Consider the following 24,380-nt stretch of genomic DNA (forward strand, 5'->3'; position numbering starts at 1 on the left):
ATTTATAAATAATCTCCTGTCAATCACTGAATGAGGACTGTGACCTTTCCAAGCCAGAGAGGGTAAGTCCTCCCACAAAGGACAGCCAGGCCCTCTGCCCCTTGCTGCTGGCCCTGATGCTGGGCTGCTCACTGGGAACACCGGGGACACCGGGACAGGGAAGGGGTTGTGCTGTGCTGGGAGAACGTTGCAGGGTGAGGTGGCGGTGGGGTCAGGAGGAGAGGCGGTGCAGCCGTGCCCCAGTCCTCCCCGCAGTGACTGCTTGGGTTGGCAGCAGCAAGGGTCGGTCCCCATGACTGCTGGGATGGGGACTGCGGGTGATGAGCAGGGCTGCTGTGCTGTAGGATAGGTCAGGGAAGGCAGCAGGCAGTGTGGAGGAAAAACATCCACTTTATTATAGAGAACCCAGAAGCGCCTGCAGCAGGTCCAGGCCAGCTTTACACTGGACGTTTCCATTTTCAGCAAAGGGAAAGAGAAGAGGGGAACAAAACGAACCAACCCTACTCATCGCTCTTTGGTGCTAGAGAACACACGTCCGTGTTGGCAGAGAGAAGCCATGGGTGAGAGGGGCACCAGAGAGAAGGGGGGACCCGCGCTGCCCCCTGGAGACGCACCCAGAGCCACACGAGTGGTGAAGGCACGTCACCCCGGCCCACGCCCAGCACCGGCGGCCCCATCCGCACCCCCTTCCTGCGAGGGCAGCGGCCCTGGGAGGGATCAGTGCCCGGAATGTCGTGGTGCCAAGGAAGGAGACAGGAGAGGTGCACGAGGCCGGGGCCCAGGTCTGGCTCTACTCTTCTCCTCGCTCAGCAGCGATGGGCTCCTTGGTCCACTTGTCTGTGAGCTCCTGGGATTCTGTGTAGCCCGAGGCGAGCAGCAGCCCCGGGGTGCCCTCCCCGTCTGCGGCAGCCTCCAGGTCCAGCTCCTCGAAGGAGGAGCCGCTGGCTCCAGACTCGCTGTAGCTGTGCTCGCTGCGGTTGTCGGCCTCCTCTCGGCCACGGCTGGCAGGGAAGGGCAGCAGGACCGAGGTGGCCACCGAGGTGTCCCTGCTGTCAGTGGTGGCCTCGATGCTGATGGAGCTGGCCTCACTCATGGTGTCGGCCCCTGGGTGGTGAGAGAAGGGGAGGGCGTGAGTGCTGCGGGAGGAGGGGGCGGCTGAGTTCCACACCACTGAGCCTCTGAAGCCACTGAAGCCTGGAGAGTGCAGCAAAGCATCATTTGGGACCACCTGTAACCCCTGTGACCTGACCAGGCAAGCAATGGGATGCTAGTGCCCTCGCTTGTGCCATGCACCAGGGCTGACCCCCTGGCTTCCTAGAGGCTGACAGCATCGTGCAAGGGGATGGGGCTGGGTGGAGGTGACCTCACCCTTCCCTGCTCCCTACCCTGGGCACTGCAGTGTGTGTCCTTCCTTCTCACCTCATCTCCACATCCTTCAGCTCCCTGTGGCCAGCCAAGCTGCCCCATGTGCCCATAGGGACAGAGGAATGGAGATGACCCCTGGTCTGCCTGTGGTCTCTGGCACAGGCACTGGTATGGAGTAGCATAGGGAACCCATGAGCAGGAGAAGAGTGCCCAGGAACCAGGAAACCCCCAGGCTAAGCCCACCACCGTCTCATTAGCTCGGTCGGCAACGCAATTAAGGAGTCGACAACAAGACAAGCGTGTCAGATTGAGACCGGCAGCTGAGTGCTGTTGCCGGAGCAACCAGCTGGGAGACAAAGCCCTCCTGTAAAACATTAATCATTTTTAATTATGACATCACAGATTCACATTGTTAATTATGACAACAGCAGTGAACGCTGGCCAGCCTTCCTGTGGTGGCAGCGCTTTGTCCCCCTGCCGGCTGGTGCTGCCTTCGCCGCTTCCTTCCTCCCCTCTCACCTCTCCATCTTCATCCTCCCACCTCTCTGCTTGGGAAGAGAGCACAGCAGGGACGGCCCCACTGAAGGTGTAGGGGATCTGGGTGCTCAGCACCCTTGCTTCCTCGTTCCACTCACTGCACCAGTGCAGGACATATCTCCAACCTCCCCAAGTGGCAAGGGTGCCCAAAACAGGGTGGGGAGCAGTGGGGACAGTGTGGGTGCCGCCCAGCCACCCTGCAGCATCCCTGTCACCCAGCCCAGCATGGTGACACCACCTGGAAGGCAAGGAGCACAGCTGGTGTCAACACATAGGGAGCGTCTCAACATGGAAAATGCATTTCCTCTAAGTTTCAAGTGGCATTCAGCAGGTTCCCAGGGAGGTGCTCAAAGGGATGCCCCCAGATAGACGGGACAGTGGAGAGCCTCCAGGAAGGGACTGGAGGGTACTGGGGCCGGGGGATCCATGGAATGAGTCCCATCCTTGGTGGAGGCGGGCTCAGCAGCACTAGGTCCCACTGCACACTGGGCTGGGCTGAGCAGCCAGGGATGTCATCACAGCCAGGGCACACTATGGTCAGGCAAAGGGAGGGCATGTGGGGACCACTGCAGGCTTCTGGGGCTGGAGGTGGAATGTGAGAGGAATGGTTGGGATGCGCAGCCCAATGCAGCCCTGCTGAGCTTGTGGCTGGGCATCCATCCTCCAGGACATGGCATAGCAGTGAGTCTTCCCTCCCTTTGTGTGAAGCCTGACAAGCAAGGCTTCTCCAGGTCCCTGTATAAAAAAAAAAGTCAAATATGACCAAAGACCCAGCGGGGTGGCAATGTTCTGAGGTAGCTCAGACACAGCCCACGGCAAGGCACAGAGCGTGGTGTCTGGGTTCAAGCTGCACTGGTTGTGCCCACCGCAGGTTCCTCGGAGAGCTGAGGGCACTGATCCTGCCAGGCCCTCCCCTGCCTGCACAGCATCCATTCTGTGCCAAGGGGGCTGTTCTGGATCCAAGCTGTCGTGTACCCACGCACTGCATCATACAAGAGAAGACAAGCACCAGCTCGGGATGCTGAAGATGGGCGAAGGCAACCTATGGCTGCTGGCACTCCGCTTCCAGAAGACGGCTGTCCTCGCCCCCAGCTGCCTCGTCCTACCCCGCTCTGAGGGCGACAATAAATAGCCATGCATCCCTTCAGCCAGGCGCATTTTCCCTGCTCTGTCACTTCGGATCATGTTTGAGCAGCCCCAGCTGGCACATCTGCCCAATGAGGCAGCCGTGTCCTCTTCTGTGCAGGACAGTGTGCAGGGCGAGGGAAGGAGCCGTTGCTCCTGGGGAAGGGGGTTTCCTTGGGTGGAGCCTTGGGGTGAGCACAGCCCTGGCTCTACTCCTGTGGGTATTACTGCTTCCTGGAGCATCCACACCTCGCCGTTGGCACTTCCCTCATTCAGCTTCCCCTTCCACAGCTGGAAGGAGACTCCAGAGCTGGCTCAGCCCTTTGGGAAGCAGCCCTGAGTCTCTGGACAGGGCCATGTGCTCCAAAGCCATCAGTGTCAGCATCAGGAGGGCTGCTTGTTTGCTTTCACCTCTGTGTTCCACGGTGGGGCCATGCTGGAGAGCACAACCCTAGCACCAAAGCCTTTGAAATAATTAATTAGAAAATAACTAATTGTGATTGACACTGGCCCCTGGGGAGCCATCAGATGTTGCAGCTACCTCAGTGATGGGCCAGGAGGGACAGAGTTGGGGCAGAGGCAGCTGCACTACCTCGCTCACTGCACACATGCTGAGCACAGCCGTGCTCAGAGCAGCAGCCAGCACTGGCTCTGTGTGTGCAGGGGTGGAAAGCTCCAGCTCAGGCCCAGCAGCACAACCAACCACTGCCTTGCTCAAAGCCAGAGGCACCCAGCACCCTGCAGGATGAGCCCCAAACTCGTGGGATTTCCCCAGTGTCTCCCACCAGTGAGCAGTTTCTCTAGGCCCGCATCCTGAAGCCTGCCCGTGCTGTGTATCATCACACATTCAGTGTGACTGTGCTGTGCTACGGGGTTGGCACTGGCACAGGGAGGTGCTGGGGGCACGTTTGGGATCGGGGCACAGACACAGCACAGGCAGAGTGCCCTGAAAACACCACGACCGCAGGCACCGGGAAGCCGCTCCAATTAGGTTCTTCATTCCAGTGCTAAATGGACAGAGCTCTCGGAAAGCAATTCCCAGGCTTGCTTTTACGACCGACGCAATTAAGAATTAAAGCGATCCAAAACCGAAGATGTGTAAAAAGATTAGCAGGCCAGGGGCGAGGCGGCGAGGCGTGCTCCAGCCGCCGCACGCGCTCATGTATTTTTCATGCCTGTTAGGCACACGTGGACGCCCGGCGGGGCCGTGGCCGGAACACTGCCTGCAGCCCACAGCCCGCTGCGTCCCGCAGCCATGTGAGCACGTGGGCCGGCACGGCAGCCAGCACTTCGGGTTACTATAGCACTGCTGTTCCGCGCCCACAGCGATTGTGGTCCCTTCCTGTATAAATACACCCAGGCTCCAACAGATCCCTGCGAGCAGATGCTCTCGGGCAACTCCACCACCAGCTACAGAAACCTGGTATTTAAGTTCTTCACAATCCCAACATGTAACAGATGAAGATGAGATCAAGAAAGATGTATGTGACAAGGAGAAAAACAAGCCCAGCTGCGAGCCAAAGCGCCGGCACCCAGCTCTGCTTTCACAGCCACAGGCCGGCGGCACTGCACCGCACTGGGAGCAGCACTGCCCCCTGCCACCAACAGGAGCATGTGCTGGCCAGGCCACGGCATGCCCCCAGGATGGAGCCAAGCTGTGCCACATCAGGCACAGCGATGGGACGAGGTGCACTGAGCCACGGGCAGGGATCCACACACAGCACAGGCCCTCTCACCTCCTTCTCAGAACAGCCGGGACACTGGGACACTAGGACCCCACCTCAGGAGGGCTGGTGGCACATGGAGGAACAGAGGAGCCCACACATGAGCCATGCTACCTGTGATGTCCGTCTGGGCGTCTTCAGCCTCTGCTGCTGCCCTGCTCTTCCTCTCCAGCTCCTTCATCTCGGGCACGTAGAAGTCCCCTTGGCGGGCGAGGGGGCACACAAAATAGATGCGGTCTTCCTTGTAGATCTCAATCCTGGGGTGGGCACACAGTTTCCTCTCCTGGAAGAGAGCATCATGCTGTCAGCCTCTACACACTCCACCTCACCCCACTTGGTTTGGATTTATCTGGCACCACGGGCAGCGCCTACCACCCCACAGCCCCCCCAAGGTGCTCCTATTGGCAGCCCCCCAGCATGGGGGGGAGGGGGAGGGATGCAGTCCTTAGGGGCTGGCTGTTTTGGGGGGGGCTTGGGGGCAGCTGCAGCTGCCCAGAACATCTCCATGCCTGCCTCTCAGCAGGGACCCATGGCAGGCGTAGCACTTCCCTGCTAATTAATATAATCCAGAAGTGACAGCTCCAGCAGCTCCTTTCAGAAGTGTGAGGGCAGGGGGCTTGGAGATGAAGCTGTGGCATTTCAGACAGCCTCCCCTCTGCCTCTGCCTCCCCTTCCCCGTGCCTGCCTCGCTCCCCTTGGAACTGCACAGGCTGCTTCCTGCTGGGTGAGCGGGGCGAGCACCCTGCAGAGCTTGCTCTTTTTCTCTGTTTTTCCCTTCCCAGGTCCCTGAGGACCTTTTCTTATTTCAGGAGCTCCAGTGCCAGCGGCACGGGCCGGCATCCCGGTGCTCACAGCCCAGAGCTCCCACTCGCAGGCAGGTGAAACGCAAACACACGCAGATCAGCACCGTGTTAAATAAAAGCAAAGCGGGCTGTTTTTAGCAACGGAGCAGAGGCGGCTCTTCTCACTCTTGCTTTTTAAGCAACAAGCCAGGCAAGCATCCTCCCCACCACTCTGCCCCTTGCTCCACCAACCACAAGCCCAACTTCAGCTCGTTTCGCTATTTTTGGTAATTGCAACACATACCCGAGACGGATATTTCCAAGATTCACAGGTTTCTTGGATGCATCCAGCTGCCCCCCCACCACTAAGCACAGACGGGGACAGCTCAAAGGATCTCAGAGCAAAGAAACCTCCACTGAGTTCATTCCCCAAGCAGCCTGAAGTCTCAGGGCTGCGGGCAGGCCTCCAGGACACCGAGGATGCTCAATACTTGATTTCTCCCCAGTTCACCCAATTTCTCACAAAGCAGCTGGAGGGAAATCACTGCCCATGCTGAGTGGCAGTAAAACAGGCACTGGGAATACTGGTGCGATGCTTCAGAGGAACAGGAGAACTGGCACGTGGGCTGTGGGATGCTGTGCCTTGTGGGATGGACACTGGGATGCCCAGCTAGCTCCAAGTGTCGGGTTCCAGGGACCTGGGGCAGGGGACACCAGCAGTATTTTGTCCCCACCACTACAAGTGGGCAGGGTGAGCTCTCCACTTCCCCAGCTGCCTAATTTATGGCCTTGCAAATCAAGTTGCAATCCAGAGCAGTGGTGCCAACCCCTGCTGCTGCAGCTGCAGCCCAGAACAACCAGCCAATGTGGGTGGCCATCCCGAAAACAAGGGTCCCAAAAAAACAGGGGTCACCCGGAGTATAAAGGCAAAGGCACGAGCGGGAAATGAACTAATAAAACCTCAATAATGTGGCAAAACAACAAAGGAGCTCAACGGGCAACAGAGGGCTTTGTGGCTGAGAAGGAAGCCCTCGGCTGGTATGAGGCCAACAGATGGAGCAGTAAGGTGGACGCAGAGCCCTCAAGGCAGATGAAATGCAGTCTCACATGGGTGGAGGAGCTCGGCAAGGTGCCACCAGTGGGAGGCAGCAGGCAGGCTTCTGGCAGGGCAGCAGGAGCACAGCAAGTGGGGCAGAGCGGGGACTCGCCTCTTCCCAAGGTCGTGTGGCACCAACCACAACTCACTCTTACTGCACTACTCACAGCTCCTTCATGGGGACCTGACGTGTCACCTTTGGGAGGAATGAATCAGATTTAGGAAGAAATTATTTGCTTAGAGGGCAGTGAGGTACTGGTACTGCTGCCCAGAGCTGTGGGTGCCCATTCCTGAAAGGGCCCTGGGCAGCTTGAGCTCGGGGGGCAGCCAGCCCACAGCAGGGGTGGGACTGGGGGTCCCTTCCAGCCCAACCATGCTGTGATTCTGTGATTTACTGCAGATGATCCATACAAGCCACATGTGCAGCAAAGGCCAATACTTCAGAGCCCATGGGTTTGATGCTGGCACATACATTCGTTCCAGCTACATCAACCTTCTGCAACACATGGAGCCAACCTGCTGTCCCACTCAGGGACATGGCCACACCAGGGGTACCCACAATATAAACCTGGCCAGAAAGAGCCCATATTGCATGGAACTGAAGGGCCCTAAAATCAGGTGCTAAAATTAGAGCTGGAGCTCAGCATGCTGAAAGTGAGCCACCAGCCAGCCTCGCAGGGACAGTGCTGTGTGCCACATCCTCCTCCTCTCCTCACAAACCCCACGCTCAGTGTGTCATCCCGCCTTAGCTCACACTGGGAGCGCTCTGCCACCAGGACTGCACTGCTCCTGGCACTGCATGGCAGCACTCCTCAGTGGGACAACACCGGGCTCTATCTGTGTCCACAAAGACCTGCAAGGAGGGGGCAGAGATGGCACCAGGTGACTCCCAAAGGTGCCCACCAGCCTCAGCCACACAGTACTGGGACATAGCTCCTCAACACGACATGGCCACCTGGCCCCAATACCAGGACAGCTCTGCTTTCCTCTCCCCTTCAAAGACCTTTGTGCTGCAAGGCATTGCACAAACAGAAGATGATACTGTGACCAAGAAATACACCTCGCCCGCCTGGCGCCTCTGGGGGCTGAGGAGCTGGGAAGAGGCTGGTGTCAGTGTGACTGAGGCGTGGGACTGATCCCACATGGGTTCAGGGGTTTGCAACCCTTGAGATGCAGGAAGTGGCCTCCCAGGGGGGCTGGGAGCTGCTGGGAGCAGCCTGGAGCCAGGGATGCTCCTCTGCAGGATGGACATGGAAATCCCAACTCTGCACTCCTCCAGCCTTGCTGCACGAACACACTCAGTGCCTCCTCCCTGCTACCCACACAGCACCTGCAGGAAAAGCCCCGCAAGCATGGTGAGTGGTACCTCCATCTGCAGAGAAGAGACCAGGACAGAGCCACTGTGCGCACCCCTGTGCTGCCAGGGACATATTTCATGCCCCCAACCACGGGACCTTCATCCATGGAAGAAGCAGCAGACAGAGCATGTAATTCACAGGGATGGGGTCCTCCCAGTGCCATGGGTATTGGCAGCAATTACTTTGGAGAATTTCAGAAGCAAAGCAAACTTTGCATTTGAAATAAGTTTTCTTCTCCAGCTCCCTAAAACTCATTGCCACCCCTTTCTGCCTCATCCCAGCAATGGGTGAACGCTGCCAGCCTGGAAGCTATTTCTCCACATGCTTTATGCTTCACACTCCTCTCACCAGACCACAACCCTTCCTAGCTGTCCTTCTCCCCATCACTTCCACATGGAAGCTTTCTGAAGGGGACTTTGGGTGTAACACAAACACCACTGGAAAGCTCAAACGTTTTCATTATACACCAAGGAATCTGTGTAAATCCACATAACCTCTTCTCACTCAAGGAACAAGCTCTGCATTTCTGCTCCCATTCCCATTATCTTCATTGCTGCAGGAGCACACAGCTCACAGCACAGATGAGCCCACGGGAGGCCAGGACCACAGCTGGAGATGCTGCCTCCGCTCGGCAGCGTGGCTCTCCAGGGACCAGCGCTCACCTTTCAGGCCTCAGAGGATGCTTTCTCAGCATTAATCACAAAGCCAAAGAAGTGGTCGACGCAATGATCTCTGCCATCACGGATGACTGGAGCACTGCTAAATTGCTTTGCCTGCTCTGTTGCCTTGGTGAGGCTGCCAGGAGCAGCAGCTGTGGCAATTTCTCTGCCTCACATCAAGGCAAAGCCTTCCACCACCTTGTTGGGGAGGGATTCATTCCTGGAGACTCCCACCCTATATGGGGCATTACACTGTGAAAAAAGCCACCCTGAACCACTCATTCCTCATTAGGCTGAGAATAAACCTAGAGCATAGCAACACATCAGCCATGGGATGCCCAGCAGTTCCTTGTTTCTTGTGGGGAAAGACTTTCCATGGTCAACTCACAGCTGAGAGCCAAGAGAGCTCCTAGCCCAGGTGGATACTGGTCCTGACTCACCTGGATTTCAGATTTGATACGTGAGCATTTGCCCTTCTACATCACGAATAACACTCTGGGTCTGCCAGTTTAAACCCTCTCACATCCCTGATGAAACCCTTTTAGTTTACAACTAAAGCCCCAGTAACATGATGGGAGCGTGAGCTCCCAACCATGCCTTACTGCTGCCCACAGAAACAGGAGATCTCAGTCACCAGAGCTGAGATCTGGGCTGTCTTCTCTGAATCTCAGAGCTCCACAGGCTCTCTGGAAGGTGTGCAACCCCAGCTGCTCCTCCACACCTTGGTGTCACCAGGACACACTCAGAACATGTGTCACATTCACATCCCTGGAAAGAAAATGGCAGAATGAGATGAATACCCTCCTGTCCTTCCCTACCTCCTGGAACAACCTCGCCTTTCTGCAACACCCCCAGCTCCAAGACCTTATGGAAGACGCTCCATGACGAACCGAAGTCAGATGAGAAAACTGAAAAGGAGAATGTTTAGGGACTTCACCTTGTTGAACTTGTGCAGACCCAGCCACTGGCGCAGAGCCGAGCTAGGAGGTGAGTGCCCAACTCCTAAACACATCATGGTGAACAAAATAAGCCCTTCCCTCTCCACTGACAAGAAATTCATATCAACCTAATTCAGAAGGCAAGAAATACTACCACAGAGGAAGATCAGGCAGTTTCTAGCCTTGGCTCATAGCTTCTAGCTCTAGGCTTGCTCAGCAAGAACAGGTAAGACGATCTTGATGCCTAGAAACCCATCCCCAGCACAGCATCTCTGCAGACCCATCAGCGCAAGACGCATTTCTGGGGCAGGAGGCCAGCAGCAGCAGAAGAAGGCTGCCTGACCTTCTGCTCCATGCTCAAGCTGGACATGGCTGGCAGGGATCACCTCAAGCTCGAGGCAGCAGGATGTTCACCCCAGTGACAGATGTCTCCTGTTTAAAACCTGTGTTTTAAAGCAAGCCAAAGCCCCAGGACAGCGCCTTTCTGGATTTTTATCAGCCTGCATAAGCAAACAAGAGAGACGTTTTACTGAAGGGCTCCAGAAGCCCTGTCCAGGAGCTTATACCTCTTCCCAAAAAGCCGACAACCTGGAGGCCAACAGCAGAGAGACAGCAATCCCAGCAAGCTCCAGTGCAACCAGCTGATGAGCTCAGCTAACAGAGCCCCAGAGCCACTTGCTGCATTCACAACCTACCCCAAGGCATCCTCAAGGCAGGCAGAACTGCTGAACAACAGGAAAAGGCACAGAGACAGGGCCAGGTGCTAGAAACTCAGGCGGAGGTAGGGAGGATGGGAGACAAGGGCAGCCAACAAGCAGCACTAGATAGCAAAAGACATGCCAGTGGGTCAGGTTTGCTCTGCACAACCCAGGATGGGTGTGAAGCCCAGGGAGGGAAACTGAGACCTGAGCTGGGACAGTTACCACAGCCCCTTGCCTCTTCCATGCCCAGAGACAATAACGCAGAGATAATAATGAAATAAATAACCACAGAAACAGCACTATTTTGGCAGCTGGGCACGCTGACAGCCCTCCCATCACACTGCCTGCAGCAGGGGGCTTGAGGCGAGGTGGATGGGCGCCCGCCTTCCTATCACAATTCTCCTCCTCCTCCTAGACCAGGTCTCCCCAGGGCCATACTGTGGTTTGGGGTGGGGGGGGGGGGTGAGCACCACCAAGCACTGCGGCACCAGGGCATGTGGACAGACAGGCAGGAGGGAGTAGGCTCACACACCCCACAGCCCAAAAGCCCAGCTTTCCAGCAGCCACAGACAGCAGGGAAGGAGGGTGGCAGCTGCTTCAGTGGCCCCTGCAGTCTGGCAGTGTCTCCTCTGACAGCCCAGGATCATGGCTTTGACTGTTCAGATCAATCAGATGAAAACAGAGCGATTAACAAAAAGGACAGAGCCCAGCCTGACTGCCCTTCCAAGAGCCTGCTCCCCCCCTGCACCTCCACAGTGCTCCTACGGGCACAGGGACATAGCAAGCAGGTTCTGTAGCTGTGTGGGACCATCTCCCAAGCTGGCCAGCAGAGAGATACCAGAGCCATCCTGTCTCCCACACTGACCTCTTGAAAAGCTTCTGCCAACTCACAGCCTGGTTTTCAGATCTCACCACAAACTGTGAATCCGCATGGCATGAACAGCAGAGCAGCTGGCCTCAGCAGATGATGGATATCCACCTTTCAGCATGTGAAGGAGCTGCCGTCAGCTCCTGGCAGACATAAATCTGAGCCAAGAGTGCCTGGCCAGGGAGAAAACATCAGTGCCCACCATGGGAGCAAGCCCACAGCAACCCCGCACAAAGCACCTGGCAGCAATCATACAGCATACCAGAAAATGACAGTCCTTCAAGACCCTTCTCACTGCTGACTTTTAAGAGACGAAATTTTGAGAAAGTGGCTGTGATCTTCCCCAACCCAAAAGCTGTACTTAGGGTCTGCTCCACATCAGTGCGGAAACCTCCTTCTGGCCGATCACTGTTCTAGTGCTGGCTTGCTCTCTGGGGCTAACAGGCTCCCCCAATCTCTTACCAAGCTGGATGTGGCAGAAGAGGTGATGACAGAAGCCAGCTTGGGGCAAATGAACGTGGCTCACTTCGAGCTGATGCCCATGGTGCAGCCATCGTTACAGCCTGCTGTGGTATGGCGGTGGGGCAGAACATCTTGCTCCATGCAGCAGGGCAAAGAGGAGAGGTGCCAGCTGCCAGCTTCCATTGCATGCTCCAAGCTGTCCCAGTCTGGTGGAAGCAGAGGCTGCGATAAGCTGCCTGCTGTGTGCTTGGACAGCAAAAGGACCAAAGGAGTTCTGGTGCTGAGGGCTGCTCAGTATTCCCCAAAGCCTTCAGCAGTCATGACAGGACTAGGTTTGGCCCCAGGCAGCCAGCCCCCAGCCTCAGCTATCCCAGTGGCCACTAGACCCATATCTCAACCCAACACAAAAGCACAATGCAATGTCTTCTTTCCCCCAACATTTTATACCTAACCTGAACTGAAAAATCGCAAGTTAGTCACAGCGCAACTGTACCTTTTCTGGACATAAAAATGCCATTACTTTCAAGTCTATTATCTCGCTGCTCTGCGGGTTTCAAAGCAGGAGCTTCACAGCAATGGAAAGTGGGGCAGCCAGCGTTGGCTGGGAAGAAGCAGGATTTCTAAGCAGCAGTTTCCCATTTGTTCAGGTTCGTTTCGCTGTTTCACGAGGCCAACACAGCTGGCAAAGGCTCAGAGGGGTATGGAAAAGAGCAGCCCAGGAGAAACTCATTAGGCCTCTGCTAAAATAATTGCAGAGAGACAGACCCGTGGATTAACTGACAAGCTGGCGAAGAGGGAAGGCCCCAAGGTTTGGGACAGTGTCACTGCCTGAGAGAGCTGGAGCCACCTCAAACGCCTGATGAGGAGCTGACTGCATCCTCCGGTATGCTCTATAAATACATTCGGGGGAGAGCACACTACAGATTGAGTCGATAAAGAGATCTGACAGAAAAGCACTGTAGTATTTTACTTACTCTTCCTCCTTGCCCAAGGCAAGCATTTCAGTGCTCTCTCCCTTGGACAGCCACGTGAAATATCCATGCCTTTCTCAACGATCATTAATCCTCACTGCAAAGACAATGGGGGAGCAGATCTTTGTGCCTGAGCAGATCTGTTTCTATGACAGTCTCTCAAGGCTGGGTAAGTCTTCACAAGGCTGCAAGGTTGAAGTTTGCAAAGCAGCAGCTAGGAAAGCATGGCAGCTTCTGCTCTGCTTCCTTCTGGGGGATGGCAATGCCCACCCAAGGAGCATCATGCAGGCTGCCAGCTCTGGCACGTCAGCGATGCCCACGTGCTGCAGGTACGGCAGGAGCTGCCCTCATCCCAAGCTTTGGAAAGGAACCAGGATTACAATTGGATGAAAGTGTGGATGTCAGGGGAAGCACGCACAGTGTCAGCAGCACAGGACAGCGCAGCCACAAAGCTCCATCTTCCAGACTGTAGTCTCTCCAGGGCTGGAGCTGGGAACAAGCCAGCTGAGCTGCTCCTGGGTGCTATCCCCACCCCACAGCTTGTGCAGCCACCCCCAACAGACCAGTTGTGCACATCCCACGCGTCCCTCACACCACCAAAACGTCCCACAGTCACAGTGAGGAACAGCCAGACACCTCTCAGCCTGGGACAGGTCATTTCACACCATGAAGATCCCACGCGATCCTCACCCCAGCACCGGGTCCAGCTGCCTCCATTCCCAGAAGGAGGTGATGGCAGTGCCACAGCACAGGACAAGGGCAGGGCAGCTCCAGCCACTCACAGCCCACATCCCATGCAAGCTGCTGCTTCAGCTGAGATGTGGCTGCAGCTGTATCTTGGGAGCTCTGTGGCCAATGCTTGCACTGAGTCAGTGGGGAAAAAACGGTGATTTCACACATGAGACAGACAAAGCGTGGAGGCAGGGAGCCTCTGTGACTACTGGAGCACAAAGCTGGCCAGAAAACCTCTTTCCTGCTCAAAGTAGCGATGTCTCAGAGCTGCAGTTTTACACCTGCCCCCAGGCAGCAGAGCAAAGCAGAAGAAGGGCGAACGAAGTGCCTGCACAAACCTCTGATTTGAAGTGCACTCAGTGCTCAGCCACGGGTCAGCCACCCGCCTGCCAGGACGCTCGGCAAAGTGACAGCAGATGAGCAGAGGCCCGGGGCTGCCAAATTTCCCCCAGAGAAGTGGGAAAGTTGAGAAGCCTGCTGTGAATGGCAGGAGATGTGACGCAGAGCCCCAGCTCCCCATATGTTCCATTAACTGCACAGGAGGAGTGCGCTGCTCTGCAGAACCAGGTTAGAAGCAGAACCTTGCTGCACGGCACTGACCCCAGCATGGGTCAGGAGGTGCACATGGCTCCACTTGAGCCAGCACCACACAAGTCCTCCAAGCACTCCATCTTCAGGAGGGGCAGAGCTGGGCCCTAGCTCTTGTGGGGTGGGCAACATTGTGTGCGGGGCTGCTCACGTGGCAGCACAGAGCCCCTGGATGCCAGGGGAGGACACAGAGGCTTAGGGAAGTGGCATGGTGAACTACCCCCCAAAAAAGCCCTTTCACCTGGTGCTGGCCTCACGCACACTGCAGCTTGGGCCTCCATCAGTGCTGAGGGCCTGGGGCTCTCACGCTCACAGGACAATTGCTACAAACATACAATAAATAGAAATTGCTGCAAACGCGTGAAGTGATGCGATCTGACATGCAGCTGGGGGGTGCCAGCTATCACCAAGCCTGGCTGCAAGAACGGCCACCAACAACCAGCTATCACTGGGGGGATGAACACACTCATACAGACATCAAGACCCCTGGGCAGGACAAGGGACACAGAGGGGGCAGGACCGTCCTGTGCCCCCTGCACCCAGCTGGGATCCAGCAGTGCTGGACACACAGCACCTGCATGCGGTCACAGTGTCAGTGCTGGAGGAGAGATGGTGGGGATGAGTGGCAAGGTCTGCAGCTTGTCTCTATCCCAAAATCATCTTCCCCTAAAATAAGGGAAAATCTTGTCTGCTTCCATCATAGCCTTCTCTGTGCTGAAAGCGTATGAGCTGGGTTTTATTTCCAAGAGTTGAATATAGCCACAATGCATGACAATGGTATTCTGGCTATGCCTGTCCTTTGCCAGCACTGCTGCTGGCTGTCACCACCAGGGCAAAGCCAGGGATGTGGGGACATAGTCTAGAACACAGGGATGTGGCTTGTCTTTGACCCCCCACTCTGGACTATATCACAGTGCTGAGGTCAAAACAAGCAAAAGTCAAGGAAAAAAAAAAACAGAAAGGGAAAAAGTTCCACCCTACACTCTCATAGAGCCAAGCACATTTCTGCAACACCTCCCCCAGAGTACAGATCCCTGCCAAGCTCAGGGCCCATGGCCTGTCACAGTGTCAGCACTGATCTTGTCTCTGCCACCAACATATACTGGACATGCTGAACCCTCTGTGCCTCTGCAGGACTTTCTTCTCATTTTGATTTGATGCACGGGGACCACTTACCAGCAGCATCCAACCACCCCCTGCCTCCCTGGGGCTGCCTCCCAGTACAAGTGGCTTCATTGAAAGCACTGGGAAGAAAATTGCCAAGGCTCAGGACTGGGGTCACTTCTGTCATCCCAGGCACTGCTCATCCCCGCAGGACAAGCAGAAGGGAACAAGGGGACATGCACTGCTTCCCAGCTGCAGTATGACCGGCAGCAGCCAACCCGCACAGCCTGCAGCCCCCAGCGCTCACACAAAACAAGCTGGTATTTTACAGGGCTTCGTTTGCAGAGCCTGAAATAAACAAACAAAATCAGCTGGGAGAAGGAATTTAAGCAGGAAAATGTCACAATAATTGAGCGCTCTGTGCAGCTGCCAGCCCTCTGACCCCAGCTCCTCTCACACAGTCCCGCAGAAAGGATGCTCTGCAGTTCTGCCTTCAGAATGCAGACGGGCTGGGATGGGAACACAGCTCTGAAGACAATCATTTATAATAACAAGCAAAAATGTGACCTTGGCAAAGCTGAACAAAGACAGAAGCTGTAGCAACAGGGGTAAGGGAAATGAAAAGAGAAGTAGGAGGTGAACACACACCCATGAAAGCTCCCAGCACTGAAGACCCAGCTGTGGGTTCCCTGTCCCCTGTGGATAGAGCAGGTCACACCGAGGAGGATGAGCCCTGCAAGCCATCAACATCCCACAGCAATGAGACCATGGCTGAAATCAAGTGTCCCCTCCTGCAGGTGGCACTTCAGAGAGGCTCCTGCGATGCAGAAGGGCCAAAAACAGGCACACAGCAATTAAGAAGAGATTGGAAAATACATCAGTGAGGCTTTAAAAGCCCTGTACATTCAATTATCAAAGAGAAGAGATGATTGCATCCTAAACTATCGCAGCCAATGAGGGGAACAGAGCTCAGCTAACACTTTCAAGTCAGTGGGTAAAGGAATACTGAGGTTCCCTGGCTAGCAGCAGAAACGAGGCATGGCTGCACCCTTTCTAGCAGCAAGAGCAACACCGGGCACGGGGACTTGGGAGCACCTTGGGGTGCCCTGCGGATGGAGCAGGAACTCTGTGGTACTGCAGAGTGCTCACCAGCTTGTGCTGCACACTGCTGGGAGCTGGGATCCACAGGGACAGAGAGGGCACCTCTCCTCCTCTGCTCCACCTGCACAGCACGCCAGCCTTGGTAACAGCACACACCTCCACCAGCCCAAATCTCCCACCCAAAATCCCAGGGAAAGAGGGCTGCAGGCTACAGCAGACACTGGGGGCTGCAATTAGTGCCTCTCTGGCTGCCCAAGGAGCCCAGGAACAAGCAATGCCAGGCTGCCCGCTGCACAGGGCTCACCAAAGCAGTGCACGCAGCCTGCTGCAGAGAGCTAATTAAATCCGAGGCAGAACAAACACTGCTTGAAATGGCAGGAGGTCGTAGTTTAATAACTGGCTCCCTGAGCTGCTAAGGATGGTCACTCCAGGGATAGGCTCTGCAGGGACTCCCCATCAACATCCAAGAGTGGCTGGGTGCACCAAGGAGCAGGTACTGCCATGCTCAGGACCAAGCACAGAGTCAGGAATGTGCTCAGACCCCAGCAGGACAGACTCCAGCTGTCACCTGTCCTGTGCAGAAAGCCCCAGCCCTGAGATATCTCGGCCATGCTGTGTCCTGCACTATGCCACCCATCTGCCTTCAGTCTCTCATGAAAGGAGACGTCTCCTTCAGATTTTACTGTTTTGTAGGGAGAGGGGTCATGGCTGAAGTCAAGGCAGGGTGTGCAGTGCAGCACAGCATCCCAACCCCAGCCAGGGAAGGGCTCTCCCACCTGATGCTCAAGGGCTGCTCTCACCATCCTGCTCTCAGCCAGCCCCCAGCCCTGGCAGCTTCTTGCAGCACACCTCCCGAAATCCCTTTCCTATTTCTCAGCAACCTCAGAACCTTCTTCCCACGCTCCCTCCCACCCCTCTTCTCATGATTCCCTGTGAACCAGTTCCCTTGCCTGCTCTGCTCTGTCACTGCCCCTTTGCATCCCCAGCGGAAGATGCACTGCAGGCCTGACCCCAGCTCTCATTAACAACATCCATGCTGCTCAAAGTGGGCACAGTGTGAAATAAATAAATAAAGCAGAGCTGTCTCGCTGCTGTCTGGGGTTGTTCAAGGGAGCTGGGCACTGGGGGTGGGATGAAGAATGCTATTTGGAGAAGCTATCTCCATGGCAACCCCCATTCCCGCCACAAATTGGGCACAGGTCGCCTGTTTCCATGAAAGATTTCCCCTCTCTCCTTCCCCTTCCCCAGCCAGAGCCAGCACCACCTGCAGCCAGGAGTAGGATTTCTTACAGGTCCTGACCACACAGCAGAGAAAGACACCAGCATTTGAACCCAGGCTTGGGGCTCCTCCCACTGCACCCTGAGACTTGCTGGGGCTAAGCAATGCTCTCTTCCCTATGAACCTGGCACATGGGTGGTGATGCTGGTGTCGGAGGTGTGCCTGAAGCCAGAGTACATGTTCTGGTCCTTACAGCAGGGATTGAGATGTGCTGTACGCTCCTTTCTGAATGCTGCTCTGCATGCTGCGTGGGATTACAGATGATTATTTTATTTCAGAAATGGCCACGCTCCTTAGAAGCTGCTGGGTGCTCCTAGCATGACCCATGGGCCCCTTTCCAGCCTCAACTCCAGGTGCAGATATGCTCACCAGCACCTGCCCTAGGGTGCCCTCCCCACGTCACCAGCCTGCCACCCCCTCCCCACATGTCCCCACCACAGCCATGCATCCCTCACAGGGCTGGCAGCACTCTCATCGCCCCCACACTAAAGCAGCCGGCAAGTCCCTGGGAGGAGACAGAGAGGACAGAACATGAGGAGGGGGACAGGGAGCAGTACACGCATCACAGGGCATGGCAGCAGCAGAGGCAGCCAGGGTTTGGGCATCCCTGGGCAGACATCAGTCCCAGGACCACAGCCAAAGGCTGGCACCCAGGAAGCAATCCCGCAGTACGGCACGGGCTGGAAGATTAGCACGGTTCTCCCACAGGGCTGGGAGTTTCGCCAGGAAAAGCAAGTTTATAAATAGTGCACTTCAACACGAACAAACGAAAGCGGCAGAACTTGACAGCCAGATAAGCTGCAGGCAGAGCACTGCCCCTGCCCCAGCATCTTCCCTTCCCCTGGAGGGGAGACGCTCCCCTTCCCTCCTCCACCCAGCAACCAGCACCCTCTACAAAGCCCTGACCTGCAGGTACAATGTTTCATGAGCTGCTTGGGAACATGCTTGCTGTGGCTGCTCTGGCAGCAGAAGCAAGCCAGCAGAGATGGCTTCCCAAGGACAGGGAGCAGGGAATGCAGCCACCACTCACCATGTGACACTCCACATGCCACTGCTGCTTACCTTGATGTAGGTGTCAAGGGCTGGGTGCACACGGTTGACTGCGAGATGGATGGACAGCGGTGTGGTGAACGGGAAGCTCGCCATGACCACATGGCTGGGTGTGGGGAAGGTGAAGATCTTGAAGCCGTACTTCTGGAACCGCCTGATCTGTTCTTCTGATGGCTTTGCATCCCCTTCACTCAGGATTCGGCCGATAGCAAAGCGGCACTTCTCAGGAGACACCTGGTGAAAGGGACAGAGGGACAGCATCAGGAGAGTGGCTGAACATCATCCAAGACCCAGGACACCAACACACATCAAGCTGGTACCTGCTTCCCACAGAGCCTGATCCTGCCTCAAACCAGCCGTGCTCTCCAGGACAAGAGTGCAGGCACACACTGGCTGCTTGACATTGGCAGCCATGCAGAAAGCACATCTCACAGCCTCCACCACAGTGCCCTGCTTTAGAGGTGGGGAAACCGAGGCAGAGAGCTGCTGTCACCTCCATGGCAAAGCTCACCCAGGTGGAGGTATCCTTTTATATTTCTTAAAAGCCCCAGCACTCAAGCTCACAACTCGCTGTGTGACACACTGCAGGGACATGCTGGGGACAGGAGGACCTGACAGCTGTCCCTGAAGCTCTCCAGTCTGCTGGACAGGAGGAAGATGTGGTGGCCAGCAACTAGGAGAACTGCCTCCTGCTGAGCATGTCCTTCTGCTGCCTTCAAAGCTGGAGGACCACAGCCTTTAACCTTGCCCTGAGAAAGGCAGCACAACTCCTCACAACCTGCCAGGATGCCTGATAGCAGCAGGGAGACAGACACCCTGCAGCATCACAGGGCTCTCATGCCTCTCCTGCCCCTCAAGCACCTTCCAGTGCTGTGTGAGTGATGGGACATTCCAGAGAGGAAATGAGCATAGAGGGTAAGAGGAAAAATAAGAGTAGCAGGAGCAGCAGCATCCATCTACAGGCAAGATGGCTCACTCTTGCCCTCGTGTGCTGTAAGAAGGAGCTGCAGACAGGCACTGTGCAACACCCAGGGAAACGCTGGAACATGGAGATTCACTCTGCAGAGCAGTAATTTCTGGTAAGCTGCACTGGACAGGGGATGAGTAGCATCCATAAAAGAGAGACAAGCTGCTTTTGGTCCCTGATGCAGCACAGGGCCCCTGTTGATGCAGAAAAGCAGAAAAGTTCCAGCATCCCCAAATCCTCACACAAGAATGGATCAATGGTAAGAAGAAATGTTCAGCAGACACTCAGCTGCCCCAGCTACCGAGTCAGACCAATGAAAGGCAGAGCAGACACTGGGCAGAGACCCAAGGAACCAGGAAAGTGACTGTCTCCACTCACTGGAAGTGCTATAGCTAGCCCAGTGCCACATACAGCATCTTCACTGCACACAAAGTCAGGAAGTGAACCTTGTCCTAGAGCCACATCCCCATCACAATGCGGAGTCGAGACAACCGCGTTGTTTCTAACCTTGTTAGAGGCACACCCAGGAAGATGTGGAAGGAACTCTTTCATACACACTGTCTCTGTTTATGCACAAAGCAGTGACTACGTCCCCACAGCCTCGCAGGCACTCTCAAGTGTGGAAGTTGACCAGGGAGCATTTTGGTTTCATCCATCAAGCAGTGGGACAGGGCTAGGTGCAGAGCACCAGCAGGCAAGGAGCCCCAGTGCGTGCCCCAGGCTGAACTTGGGCAGAAACGCTGGGCTGGAGCTGAGCAGCAGTCTGCCCATCACATCCAGCCCCTGCTGAGCAGCTATTTTTGTCCCTGACAGAGGTGGGAGAGGCCTTTTGGGTTGCTAAATATTGAATAAAAAGAAAAAAAAAGAAAAAAAAGGAATATTAATATTAATCTTGTCCATTAAGACGCATAAAGCACTGCTGGCAGGGGTTCTGCAACACTCAGAGCACCAGCAGTGCTTTTCCTGCTGCTCCCCAGCTCTGGCAGCCCTGCCTTCCCTCCTCCAGAGCCACAAGCCAGCCCACAAGCAGGGCAGCCAGAGCTGCAGACACCCAGCAGAGGCCCAGCCACCACTGCCCCTTCCTGACACAGCATCGGGACCAGCAGACTGCCACACTGGGAGCATGAGGCCCAATTCTGGGCTCCCCAGTGCCAGGGAGACATGGAAGCCAGGGAAAGGGCCACCACAGGGAGGAAGACACCAGAGCATCTCTCCTGGAAAGAGAGGCTGAGGGAGCTGGGACTACTCAGCATGGAGAAGGGGAGGTCTGGGACTCTTGCCTGTGTCCAAAAGTCCTGCAATGAAGGGGAAGAGAGAACAATGCCAGGCTCTGTCATTAGTGCCCGAGGGCAGGAAGAGACAGTGCACACAGACAGGAGGCTCTACCTGAGCCTGTATACTCCCCCCCCTCTCCCACTCCCCCACCAGCTGCCCTGGCAGATGCATGCAGAGCTGACAAACCCAGGCCCATACACTTCAGAGATGTTCCTGCCACCGTGCACAGCCCTGGCACCTTATGCACATCCCGCCATTCCAGCCTGCTTTCTCTCTGCCACCTGTCCCTCTGCAGTCACTGCTGACACTTCTGAGGCACAGGCAGACACAGCCTGCAGGCACTGCCCAGCATAGCCCCACACCCTTCCAGCACAAGCCCACCTGGATGCCTTTTGTCCTACAGCAAGTTCTAACATGCTTTGCTTTGCAGTTACACCACTGTTTCATCAGCCAAGAGACCTTAGCTTGTGTCTGCTGAGGGTTCAGTGAGAACACCCAGGGGATGAAACAACTACAGGGAAGCTCAGGGAGAGCAGCAGAAGCAAGAGCAGGAGTAAGGATGTGGATCCAGCAAGCCAAAGAGACCACTTGCTTTGAGATTGTCCCTGGTGTTCAAGAAATACAGCAATGTTTCACATGTAGGGACATGGTCCATTGGGCATGGTGGTAATGGGTTTATGGTTGGACTTGATGGTCTTCAGAGGTCTTTTCCAACCATAACGATTCTATGAGGCGCAGAGCTGGGGAATACTTTGCCAAGGGATGACAGACACCAGGCTCTGCTCTTGGCCAACAGAAGATGTCAGTGACAGCAAGCTTGCTCACCTGACACATTCCCACGAGCATTATCCAAGAAACCCTCAGTTTTCAGGTGCCTTGGCACACAGATCACCCTTCGCAGGTCTAGAGACCTCAAAAGCTCAGAGCTCACTGAAGTGAGACGAGCCATAAGTACCTGCAGCACCATCAGGGGGCTGCCCCATCCCAGCCTTACCGTGTGTGGGTTGTCGTAGTAAACACCGATGGAACAGAGCTTCGAGGAGATGCTGCAGCCATCAGTGAAGAGCTGCCCTGACTCACCATAGGGGCCCACGTGGAACTTGTAGGCCAGCGTGATGCTGCCGACGGGTGGCGAGCCAGCGCTCACCACCACCTCTGTGAAGAGCCCTGAGTAGACGGCAAAGGCGAAGATGGTGAGCAGCAGCAGCACGACCAGCACTGCTATCAGCCCAAGGAGCATCCAGTCGGACATGATGGACGCGTGGTGCTTCATCTGTCCTGAGTGCCAACAGCAAGAGCAGAGAGAAAAGAGGAGTTAAGGCAGTGCTTGCACAAAGCACTCAGTTATATAAACCCTGTGCCAAGCTCCCCTGTTCCAGCTTGGTCACCAGACACCAATTACTTGTTGCTGTGGTGCCACCTGGCGATTAAGTGGTTGTGGGGGTGGGGACAGAAAGGCACTGTCCTCAGCACCAGGGTCTGTCCCCAGCACCGGGAACCATTTCCAGCACCAGGAACAGAAGAAACTGCCTGCCTACAGTCTAATCCTGAGGGGGATTTATATGCAGTGAATCCACATAACTGCACGGAAATTATCTGCACAGTGCTAGGCTGGAGATTATGGCTCCATAACCAAATAATTTCTTGTCTACACAGAGCAGACCCTGCATTTTGGCCACATCCCATTACCTAAAGGCCTTGTGCTGCAGCACAGGATTTTCAGAGCTGAGCAAGGATGGAGCTGGTTCAGGGCTGAACCCCATGCACTGGGATTGAAGCAGGAGGCCCAGCAGGAAGAGCATCCTCACCACATCGCACTGCAATACATTGCTGCTTTTCAGTCCAGGTGACCTTTTTTCATCTCCAAGTTTCTACAGCCCAAGCCTTCATGTTCTGTCCCACAGCCCTCCTCCCCCAGCACAGTGCAGCAGCTGGGCCACAGCTCACCCTATCCCAAGCACAATGGCCCAGGGGATAACAGTTGAACCCAGCACAACAGAGTTGTTTGTGCTGTGGCCTCCCTCAAAACACAGCACTGGTGCTGAGGGTTGTTTGCCACAGCCCTTTGGGATTCCTCACTGGAGCAACACTTAAAACCCACACTGTAAATAAACAATCTGCCTTGAGCTTGGTGTGACAAACACACTTTGTCTGTGAGGAGCCTTCCAACTCTGCCACTGTTTGTTCAGCTAAGGAGAAGCCACATCCAGGTAGAGGGGCTCAGCAGCCCCACTCACCTATGAGCTGGCCACACTTGGCTAGGAGCTGCACATGATCTCTCTCCCACAGAGCTGCAGGCTCCACACCTATGCCACAGGAAAAAATACATGTCACTCCTTCCTCCACAGCACAGTGGAGTAAAAGCAAAACCCATTGGGATGCAGAGCCGTGTCCAATAGGGCCCGAGGCGGGGCGCTGCCCCACGTGCAAGCGGGAGGGGCGGCCCCACGCATACAGCCCCCTAAGCCCCTCTTCCTGCGGCCCCGCGCAGGGACCCGCGCGTGACGGCGACGCCGCGCAGTAGGCACGGACACGGCGGGGCTGCGGGTTCGGCTCCCCCGCGGACAGCACACCGGGAGAGCGCGAAGCGCCGAATCCACGCGTGACTTCCGCGGCTGGGGGCCGCCCTGCTCGGCGCACGCGTGGCTTTCACTGCGTCTCCCCGGCCGTGCTCTGCCGAGCTCTCACCCCGGCGGGCCCGGGGCGGCTTCGGGCCTCAGCGGGACCCGGACAGCGAGGCCGTTCGTCCCTCCGGGCCGCAACCGCCCCTGGGCGGCCTCGAGCCGCCGCCCGCCGTCTCCGAGGGGCCGGAGTGAGGCCAGCCCCGCGCTACCAGCTCGGCCCGGCCCGGCGTCCCAGGAACGGCCCGCCCCTCCCCGCACCGGAGAACACCGCAGCCACAGCAGACAGCTAGCACGGGGCGAGGAGCCCCGAGAGACCGAAGACACCCCGGCACCCACCTGGGCCGGGCAAGGATCCCAAACCACCGCCGCCGCTCCGCGCCCAGCCCCGCCCCACAGAGCACTGCACCCTCCCCTCTCCTGTACAGTGCGGCTCGGGAGCGCGCGACGGGGCGTGGCTTCCGGGAAGGGGGTGTGGCTTCCGGAAAGGGGCGGGGATTCGCTCGCTGCCTACCGGGCGGAGTGAACGAGAGCGCCCCGCTGCGGAGAGCGCCCCCTGGCGGGCGGCAGGGCGAGTCCCATCCCCAGTAATGCCGACTGCGCTACGATGGGAGAGAAAAAGTACTAAAAAGGGAGATCCAGGGACATTGCTAATTCTGTAATTTATTCAGAACTAATGCCAACTGTGATTCGCATCTCAATTTTGAGGGCAGAGCGCTACCACCAGCAAAGGGAAGGAGGCAGTGGATAAGGTCACCATCATGAGTTGCACTACTCTTGCCTCTTCATTACCCCTCCCCCCTGGGGAAAAGGATAACATGCGAGAAACCTTTGAACTGAAACGGAGCAGCAATGACTACCAGAAAGTCCCAAAGTTGCTTTAGGTAAAGCACTGTCCACAGGATTAAGTGATCCTTCTCTCTCAGGTAAAGCCACATTGGGGGCACCGGGCCCAGTTCTGCACTCCCCAGTGAAATAGGAATGCAGACAGACCAGGGAATCCCAGGGAAGGGACACCATTCTTCAGTCAAAAATGCATCTCTAGACAAAAGACAGAACCATTAAGTTTGGAAAAGG

General features: G+C 56.1%; 1 protein-coding gene across 2 annotated transcripts; it reads right to left on the reverse strand.

The window, feature by feature from the left end:
• Positions 1–372: 372 nt before the first annotated feature.
• On the reverse strand, positions 373–23,730 carry TEX264 (testis expressed 264, ER-phagy receptor). 2 transcript variants are annotated; one of them, XM_065749434.1, is made up of 6 exons: positions 23,643–23,730; positions 22,920–22,988; positions 21,677–21,955; positions 18,453–18,674; positions 4,866–5,034; positions 373–1,104 (listed from the first exon to the last, which is right to left on the reverse strand). In XM_065749434.1, exons 3-6 carry the CDS (start codon positions 21,953–21,955, stop codon positions 791–793), a joined length of 984 nt encoding a protein of 327 aa, XP_065605506.1. In that variant the 5' UTR covers positions 22,920–22,988; positions 23,643–23,730; the 3' UTR covers positions 373–790. The 2 variants fall into 2 exon arrangements, with proteins under 2 accessions (XP_065605506.1, XP_065605505.1); XM_065749433.1 differs by having other exon boundaries at positions 21,677–21,960; positions 23,643–23,724.
• Between the last annotated feature and the right edge of the window lie 650 nt (positions 23,731–24,380).

Source organism: Cyrtonyx montezumae, unplaced genomic scaffold (assembly GCF_038088225.1).
Source record: "Cyrtonyx montezumae isolate F1298 unplaced genomic scaffold, pur_monq_1.0 scaffold_6, whole genome shotgun sequence".
NCBI classification, from domain to species: domain Eukaryota; kingdom Metazoa; phylum Chordata; class Aves; order Galliformes; family Odontophoridae; genus Cyrtonyx; species Cyrtonyx montezumae.